The sequence below is a fragment of the Hevea brasiliensis genome, chromosome 15, assembly GCF_030052815.1.
Source record: "Hevea brasiliensis isolate MT/VB/25A 57/8 chromosome 15, ASM3005281v1, whole genome shotgun sequence".
NCBI classification, from domain to species: Eukaryota; Viridiplantae; Streptophyta; class Magnoliopsida; order Malpighiales; family Euphorbiaceae; genus Hevea; species Hevea brasiliensis.
Window position 1 is genome coordinate 70,159,279 of NC_079507.1, and position 10,111 is coordinate 70,169,389.

Sequence of the window (10,111 nt, forward strand, 5' to 3'; positions counted from 1 at the left end):
TTAAATCAATGAATAAATATGAGTATGTATATATATATATGCACACTGTCTATCTAGCTTTTCAACAATCTAGATTTCGAATGCACAATATCGTTTTGTTGCTATTCTTGGGCATGAAAGAAACTAGATTCATTTTTCAGGAAATGTTGGAACCACTTGGCTGATCTTTTTGGTGTTCTCTGCATTGTTCTGCGGTCTACATGATACAACCCGAAACTTATTGTATAACCATATGTCCACTCAAAATTGTCTATCAGAGACCAATGGAAGTAGCCTCTCACATCTGCTCCATTCCTGTAATTTTTATGAACCTTCGTAAGTCACCACATCAACTAAAAACAGAACCCTTGATTTTCAAGAACATTGATAGACAAGGAAATGTGATTTTACCTAATTGCCGAGACCAAAGAAGTGAGGTAGCCCTGCATGTACTCCAACCTGTTCATGTCATTAAGCATATCCTCAATGTTTTTGCTGCTAGGCTGTGCATATCCTGCAAGTAGTGCATATTTTTTTAAGTCCTGAGACTGAATTACTAATTCTCTGTTTGATAATTGCTAATTGTACACATAGTTAAGTTATCTGCAGATAATTAAAAAAAATGGTATTGGGCTTTATTGACATATATACCGTTTTCTGTTATGTACATAGGTGTGTTGTTGTATCTATCTTTGAAGTACATGATCGTCTTCTCCATGCTATCTGGAACAACATAGAAGGTAGGCATTGCCGTCTGTATAAGAACCAAAAAAAAAAAAACAATGTTAAATACTTTTATTATCATTTGATTTATTATTTATATTATGAGCTTTTGCATATCTTACCGGCTCTCCTATAAGAACTCCGTCTTTCTCTCCAGTTCCATAAGTAAAGGTATCTTTAAGTAAATCATCATGATAATTGCATGGTGTCAACAAGCAATCTCTTGCATAGAGAGTACTATAATGGTTGATTCCAATGAAATCTAATTTATTCGCCAGTTTCCTCCTGTCCTCCGCTGAAAATGTTGGTAGCCTTAGACCTACTATCTGCTGCATCTCTGGTGGATACTCTCCAAACATAATGGGATCCATAAACCTACACATACAACAAAAGAATTGCACACCTATTAATTCATCCAAAAGCTAGCAACAACTTTATAGTATAAAACTTTAATTGGAGTTAGTAATTACCATGCAGCAATGAAACCTAAAGCTCGTTGAGCTGCGACACGATCAGCGGGAATGTCTCTCAATGGCTCATACCAATAGATATGTAATACAATGCCAATTTTTCCTCCCTGTTTTTCCTATTTCAGGTAATAATTTTATTAAGTAAACATGGTTAGGGAAGGAATTGTCTTTTCAGTATTTGATGTGCTAATATATAACATACCTGATACTTCTTGCGGTAAATTTCAGTTGCTGTGGCATGCGCCAATATCATGTTATGAGCAGCAATGTAGGGTTCTAACTCAGAGTTGCCAGCTTTGCATTTGCCAGCAGGGTAAGAGCATCGATTTGGTGGCCATATTCCACTGTAGTAGCCATATTGGGCCACCATGTTAGCTTCATTGAGTGTAATCCAATTTTTGACTCTGTCCCCAAAAGCCTCAAAGCAGATATCTGCGAAGTAGCCGAAATCATCCCTATAACAAAATTAAGATGGCAGAGTAGATTTTTATTAATCTTGTACGTATTACTAACAACGGTAGCAAATGCTGAACATATAATTTTCTATTACTAGAACCATCACGCACATTTTTGTCAAATTTTCTTTTATTTTTATTTAAAAAAAGGGTAACAAACAAGGAGAAACTTACTGTATTTGAGAACTTAACCAAGCACCATATCGATCTTCTAGTTCTTGAGGAACATCAAAATGATGCAAGGTAACCACCGGCTCTATTCCTATATAATTAAAGAGGTATAAATAAGAATAATAATAATAATAATAATAATACAAAATTACTTAAACCTAAGTATTAAAGTAGCATAAAATAAGGCTAGCTATGTATTTACCTTTGAGCAAAAGAGCATCAATAAGCTTGTTGTAAAATGCAAGTCCTTCAAAATTGATATCTCCAAATCTACCCTCTATTAAGATTAAAATTAATTAAAACATGAAGAAATAAAATAAAAAACTCATATTTAATGTAAATTTTTTATGGAACGTACTTGGAAGGATTCTAACCCATGAAATCGAGAATCTATATGAATTCACTCCAAGGGAATGCATCAACTCTATGTCATCCTGTCAAAATACAAGCATTATTTATAACATTTTCAATATTTATTCTATCAAAAAAATATTATCAATTTTTAAAAGAAAAAAAGAATCACCATTTTTTTTTTTTGCCTCTTGTTGAGATTTGTCTAATTCAATATAATTATTTTTATTACTAATATCGTTTTTTTAATATAATTAAATTATGCTTGACAAATAAGTTGAGCCTGAATTTTATATATCCTTATAAATTAAAAAAAAAAAGAAATGATAATATTTCATTATTAGATTAATAAATAAATAGCTTGAATTTTTAAATTAAATTAAATTGAAATTAAAACATTAAAATTTCTAACGGATTAAGTCTGAGTTAAACTAACCAGACCCACCCTAAATTAATTAAACAGATTTAGAACTTAAAATTAGCAAAACTATATATTAATTTTTAGAATAAACGAATCAAGATGAAAATAAGTTTCGTTTAACATAAAAAATATAGATAAAATTCTGAATCAGAGACCCTTATTTTTCTATTAAAAAAAAATCCCTTAATTTGGGTCAGTTGCATCTTGTTTTTTTTTTTTTTTTTTTTTTTTGAAACTTTCAGAATTCTAATTAGTGGAAAACGTCTGCAAATATGATCAAATTAAGTCATAATTTTTGGCTCTTTTCGTCCTTGTTATTGATAGAAACATTCATAAATTAATAGAAAAATATCAAATTTCAAGATTATTTAATTAAGTCAAGAAAATCATTGATTACCAAAAATAGATGATAGTGATCATCGGCTACATCCCCATTGCTTCCATCAGCAATTTTTCCTGTTACATTCACATTTTTCTTTAATTAGTTACGTTAACAAAAATTATTTATCAATTATATATTCTTTCAACTTCAACTCGTATTTATTGAAAAGAAATAAAAGGATTGAAAAGTTTAATTATTCTTGATTAGAATAATAAAGTTTATAAAAAAGAACCAAAGTGTTACAGAATTACGTGAATTACGTGACTCATTACCTTCCAAGCAATAAGCATATAAATAAAAATAATAGAAAAAAAAAAAAGAATACTTGTACCAGATACGTGGGTAAATACATCCCAATTGCTGAGGCCTTTATTGCCTTCCAAGTATGCTCCTTCAATCTGCAGGAATAAACATATATATATATATATATAAATTAATAATTAATCTTCAGGCCTTTAACGCAAACCAAACAGATTTTTTAAGCATATTTCTGTGAGAGAGTTTGGCTTGCGCTGGGTATAAATTTTCAGGCAAAAAAGATTTCTCACAAAATTATATAGACCAAAGCAAATGTTGCTTGCTGGTCTGTAATAGTATAAATTTTTTAATACAACGCATAAATATATAGAAGAGAACGATGCATATAGCTACCTGATAAGAAGAGGTTGCAGTACCAAAGAGAAAAGAAGGAGGGAATTGGCTACGGTCCAAACATGAACACCTATCTATCATCAACGCTATTGATGATAGGAAGAGAACTAACACAAAACAGGCTTTCTTCATCCTTCACTACTAATGCTATTCTCTTTTTCTTCTGCTGCTGCACAACTAATAACAGAGGTTAACTTCTTAATTGGATTGTGGTAATGCTAGGATATCGTCGTCCCTTTATATAGAAAACTCGTTGGCATTTTTTATATTTTTTTAATTACTAGTTGGATAGGCTGCCTGCCAATGCAATTTCCCATTTGTGGTCAAATATAATGATCAAACTTGACGGTCAATATCTTGCTAAGTCCAGCGGATTAGATTAATGAAAGGATTATGTATGTACAGTTTATGTTAATTAATTAATTGGTATATAATATATATGCAAGTTGCTGGCATACATGGCACCCGTTCAATTTTTTTTTTTTTTCCTTTTTAACCCGACTCCTGCGCGAAATGGATATGTTCTAGTTGGCACTGCAATTTCTGACCGGAAACTGCACTGCAATAACCTAATAAAAAAAATAATAATAATACCCATCAGCTGCCATGTGTCATCTTCATCCAATAGTATGTAGTAATCGTAATTTTTTTTTTTTTTTGTTCCGCAGATGTATGTGTCATCTGGATCATCTTAGGACTTACGTATATATCAGATCTAATTGATTTATTTTATTTAATTTATTGTATATTGATTCTAGATAATCCAATTTAAGACGTATAACTAAAACATTTATGAGGATGATCTTGTCGTTGCAAGAAAAATATATGAGAATAACATCCTTGCAGCTGTCTGAGCGGCTAAGAACATTGTTTCCCTTAAATCTGCTGCTTCACCCAGCTAGAGTAGACGGACACATTTCAAATGTTTATGTACATCCACCAATTTTCCTAACAGCCAAGCATCCCCCAGTTTAAAAAGTGTAAATGGCAGGGGGTCTTAGTCTCTCCATCTACTTAGTCTCTCCATAATACCTCTCATTATGTAATCACCGGTTATTATTGGACCAATTATATCTCTATTAAATAAAATAATATATTTATTTTCATCATTATTAGCATAATTACAGCAATTAGTATGATTATAGGAGATTTGTGTAGCATAATTATAGCAATTAACATGATTATAGGAGATTTGTGTAACATAATTACAACAATTATTATTCTTGTCTAAATTAGCTCATATTCTCATGTATAAATAGATGTAATATCTCTGTAAATCAGACACAGACAAATATACAATTCTTTCCTTCATTACTCGTATGCTTTCTTCTAACGTAGTATCAGAGCCGTAAAGCTTTTATTTCTAGTTTCTGAGGTCTATCTTCTCTCTCCACAACCTGTTCTGGTTCATTTTTTCATTCCTGTTATTATACCATTTTTTTTTTCTCCTCATCTTGTTATCAATGGAGAAATCTGATATTTCAAAACCTATTGCAACAGTTCTGACTGGTTCCAACTATAATCTTTGGGTTCAAGGAATGAAAAGTTTTTTTATAGGTCGCAAGCTTTGGCGTATTGTTACCGGTGATATCACTATGCCAACAAGAGAGAACAATGAAACTGATGCAAAATTTGCTGACTGTCTTGAGAATTGGGATAGTAAAAATCATCAGATCATCACCTGATTTCGCAATACCTCTGTCTCGTCCATCCAAATCTAATTTGCTAATTATGACTCTGCAAAAGAAATCTGGAATTTTTTTGCTAATCGATATCAGACCACTGGACTTGCCCACTATTATCAGTTGTGGACTACTCTTCATAATCTGAAACAAGAAGCAGGTTAATCTGTGAATGATTTTCTTGCCCAGGTCCAACCCATTTGGAATCAAATATCTCAGGCCAAAATCAGTGAAGATCATCTTCATCTCATTCAAGTTCTAATGGCTCTTCGATCAGAATATGAGGCCGTTCGAGCATCCCTGCTACATCGAAATCTACTCCCATCATTGGATACTGCTATTCAAGAGATTATTTTTTAAGAGACTCGTCTCAGTTTGGATAAAACTCCTCAATTTGAAACTGCTCTTGCAACTACTTGATCCTCACATCAGAAATCTAGCAATTAACTCTGTAAGAATTATAATCAAATTGGTCATGCTTTTGCATATTGTCCTACTATAGAATGCAAATATTATCATGGTTACGGTCATATTCTTGAACATTGTCCCACAGGCTCTCCAAGACCAAAAGGAGGGCATTCTAAATTCAAGAATGTCTCAAAGCCTGGATCTTCATCCATCACATTGTCACTGCATCGAGGGTTCTACTGCCATCACCATGAGTGATCTTGAGGCACTATTCAAACAGGTTATCTTTTCTAATTCTCCTGCTGCCATGTCTGCCACTCCGGGTAATTCTTATTGGCTTTTTGACTCTACATGTTGTAATCATATGACCACTAATCTTAAATTCTTGTCTTCTGCAAAACCTGTATCTTCCTTACCACCAATCCATACTGCAAATGGTACTAAAATGAACATCACACATACTGGTCATGTGTCTACCTCAAATCTTCATCTCCCTGACACCTATTATATCCCTAATTTGGCACTCAATCTTATTTCTGTTGGTCAGTTGTGTGAAAAAGGACTAAATGTTATTTTTTCTCCCCATGGTGTCCAGGTACAGGATCCACAAATGGGACAGATTCTTGGGGAGGGTCGCAGAGTGGGTCAATTATTTGAGCTTGCATCTTTACATCTTCCTTAGAGATTTGTGTCTGCAGCTACAATCCCTAATTCCTCCATTCACCAATGGCATCTTCGTCTTGGTCATGCTTCTGCCAGTAAAATTCAACCTTTAATTTCTCATGGATTATTAAGATATACTAAGTTTGAGTCATTTAATTGTTTAAATTGTCAACTTGCAAAACAACCTGCATTATCTTTTTCTCATAATAATACTACTTCAGACACTCCTTTTGGTTTAATTCATTCTGACATTTGGGGTCCTTCTCCTATTTCTTCAATAAATGGTTTTTGTTATTTTGTGATATTTATTGATGATTATTCTCCGTTTACTTGGATATATTTTTTGAAACATCGATCTGAGTTATCACAAATTTATATCACATTTGCAAAAATGATTAAAACTCAGTTCTCTTGTGATATTAAAATTTTCCTAACAGACAATGCCATGGAATATCAGGATTCTTCTTTACTTCAGTTTCTTAGTCAACAAGGCACCGTTGTTCAACGTTCTTATCCTCACACCTCTCAATGAATGGCGAGCGAGCATAAGCATCACCATGTTCTTGATTCTGTACGTACTCTTCTTCCTTCTGCCTCATGTCCAAAAAATTTTTGTGGAGAAGTAGCTCTTCATGCTGTTTATATTATTAACTGTCTTCCTACCTTGGTTCTTCATAATTTATCTCCTTTTGAAAAGTTGTTTGGACAACCTCCTGACTATTCCATCCTTAAACATTTTAGATGTGTTTCTTTTATTCTTTTACAATCTCATGAAGATACTAAATTAGAACGCCGTACTCATCTATGTTGTTTTCTTGGTTATGGCATTGAACACAAAGGGTATCGTTGTTGGTATCCTATTTCTAATAAGTTACACATCTCTCGTCATGTTACCTTTTGGGACAATACTATATTCTCTTCTCTTTTTAAATTTCATAACTCTGTCAAAATTGACTCTCTATTTTTCACTGAATCCTCTAAAGAGCTATTTCCAAGTCCTGATCTAGGTGATTTTAATGTGCTCAATATTAGCCCAACTACACCTGCCCCTGTTGAATCTGCACTTGATTGTTGATCCGATTACTGCGCTGCATCTCCTCATAGCACTACTCTTCGTCGTTCTACCCGTGTAAGAGAAACTCCTCATTATCTTTCAGATTTTCACTGTTACTCTACTATTGCAACCCTTCATGAGCATCGTTCTTATCGTGAGGCAAGTACTGACCCTCTTTGGTAGCAAGCTATGACTGACGAACTTCAGACTTTAGAGAAAACTCATACTTGGGATTTAGTTGATCTTCCACCAAATAAGACCCCTATTGGTTGCAAATGGATTTACAAAATCAAGGCCCGTTCTGATGGAACTATTGAATGCTACAAAGCTCGCTTAGTAGCCAAAGGGTACACTCAAGAGTATGGTATCGACTATGAAGAAACTTTTGCTCCAGTGGCCCGATTAACATCTATTCATAGTCTCTTAGCTATTGCTGCAATTCGTAAATGGAAACTTTAAACTTTTCCAGATGGATGTCAAAAATGATTTTCTTCATAGTGATTTAACAGAAGAGGTTTATATGCATCTTCCTCCTGGTTATCATTCTCCTCATAAGGTTTGCAAACTTCGGCGAGCCTTATATAGATTAAAACAAGCTTCCAGGGCCTGGTTTGCCAAATTTAGTTCCACTCTTGCTCAACTTGGTTTCCTCTCTAGTCCACATGATTCTGCATTATTCACTCACCGAACTGACAGTGGTATTGTTCTTCTATTGCTTTATGTTGATGATATGATAATAACAGGAGATGATTCATCTGGCATTTCAGAGTTACAACATTATCTCAATCAGCATTTTGAAAGTCTTGAAGTTTCTCAAAATTCTGATGGCTATTATCTATCACAAGCCAAGTATGCATCCAACTTACTTTCTCGAGCAGGCATCACTGATAGCAAAACAGTATCAACCCCGATGGAGCTCAATTGCAAACTTACACCTCTTGATGGCACTCCTCTTGATGATCCTACTTTATATCGACAGCTTGTCGGGAGTCTTGTTTATCTCACAGTTACTCGACCTGATATTTCATATGCTGTTCATCTGGTCAGCCAGTTTATGTCTGCTCCTCGCTCAACTCATTTCTCTGCAGTACTTCGAATCCTTCGTTATATCAAAGGCACTCTTTTTCATGGTTTGTACTTTTTCGCTACCTCCTCCCTAGTATTATCTGGCTACTCTAATGCTGATTGGGCTGGTGATCTGACAGATCGTCGCTCTACAACTGGTTATTGTTTCTTCTTGGGTAATTCTCTTATCTCTTGGCGTAGCAAAAAGCAAACTGTTGTTGCACGTTCTAGCACAGAATCTGAATATCGTGCTCTTGCTGATGCTACATCTGAATTACTTTGGTTACGGTGGTTATTAACTGATTTGGGTGTCACTCATTCTTCTGCCACAATGCTTCATTTCGATAATAGAAGTGTCATATAGATTTCTCATAATGATGTATTTCATGAGCGTACCAAACATATCGAAATTGATTGTCATTTTGTATGTCATCATGTTGCTCATGGCACCATATGTTTGATTCCTGTCTCCTCTGTCAGCCAAGCCGCTGATATATTCACCAAAATGCATCCTTCTGCTCGCTTTCAGGATCTCTTAAGCAAACTCCAGTTGACACCTGTACTACCACCTTGAGTTTGAGGGGAGGGTGTTAGCATAATTACAGTAATTAACATGATTATAGGAGATTTGTGTAGCATAATTACAGCAATTAGCATGATTATAGGAGATTTGTGTAGCATAATTACAGTAATTATTATTCTTGTCTAAATTAGCTCATATTTTCATATGTAAATAAATGTAATATCTCTGTAAATCAGACACAGACAAATATACAATTATTTCCTTCATTACTTGTATTCTTTCTTTCTAACAATCATTTTGCCAAGCCATCCACCTCTTTTCTTTCTTTCTTTCTTTTTTGATTTTTATCTTACTTAGATCTGCTCTGCTCATTTCGTGGAAGCTTCGATCATGCATGCATGGTATGTCCAAACTGCAACTGAAATTTCTAGGCAGTTGAACAACGAGCTTAAACTGATCAACTTTATAATTAGACGACTTCGAGTCATCGCAAATCTAGGGTCTTTTCTTTTCATATTTTATAATGTATATAATTTTTATCGTTATCTTGGAAAACTAAGACCCATGTGATGTGTCATCTTCATCCATTTCTTTGTTTTTTTTTAAGAAATGTCATCTTTGCACTTAAATTGCAATACAATGGACTACCTTTCAATTACATTTAAAAAACAAATTATTTATTAAAAATAGAATAAAAACATAATGTACAAATATATATATTTTAAATAAAATTAATTATTTATAAAAAAAAAATAATACATAATATTTAGAAGATTATACAGAATATCTAAGTTGGCTAAGAGGTGAATGGTGTGTTTTACCCGTCAATTTCATGGTTTTTTTTTATATAAATTTACACGTCAATTTCATGGTTTTTTCTAAATTTATATTTCTTATTGGGAAAAAGGATGTGCACTTTGCATAGCACTCTCCTCTAAAAAAAATAAAATAACTCATCAACAAACACACATAATACAATAAAATGGTTAATACACACTCAAAATCTAACTTTGGTTATTAAAAAATATATAAAAAAATAAAAATTAATAAAAAAGAAGAGAAGATATTACCTTTGATAAAAATATTCACTAGTTGCCAGCCAACCAAATAGAA

At 33.4% G+C, this 10,111-nt stretch overlaps 1 protein-coding gene across 1 annotated transcript; it reads right to left on the reverse strand.

Moving 5' to 3' along the window:
* Positions 1 to 3,823, reverse strand: LOC131169202 (beta-glucosidase 18-like). The gene is made up of 12 exons (XM_058136338.1): positions 3,604 to 3,823; positions 3,284 to 3,350; positions 2,968 to 3,026; positions 2,157 to 2,232; positions 2,001 to 2,075; positions 1,802 to 1,889; positions 1,375 to 1,627; positions 1,173 to 1,288; positions 825 to 1,077; positions 631 to 733; positions 391 to 493; positions 1 to 294 (listed from the first exon to the last, which is right to left on the reverse strand). Exons 1-12 carry the CDS (start codon positions 3,733 to 3,735, stop codon positions 102 to 104), a joined length of 1,518 nt encoding a protein of 505 aa, XP_057992321.1. The 5' UTR covers positions 3,736 to 3,823; the 3' UTR covers positions 1 to 101.
* Between the last annotated feature and the right edge of the window lie 6,288 nt (positions 3,824 to 10,111).

Coding starts and splice junctions, on each gene's coding strand:
- LOC131169202 (XM_058136338.1), bottom strand. CDS start 3,735: ATGAAGAAAGCCTGTTTTGTGTTAGTTCTCTTCCTATCATCAATAGCG. Junction 2,076..2,156: donor ATGGGTTAGAATCCTTCCAA/GTACGTTCCATA, acceptor TAATCTTAATAG/AGGGTAGATTTGGAGATATC. Junction 295..390: donor TCTTTGGTCTCGGCAATTAG/GTAAAATCACAT, acceptor TAAAAATTACAG/GAATGGAGCAGATGTGAGAG.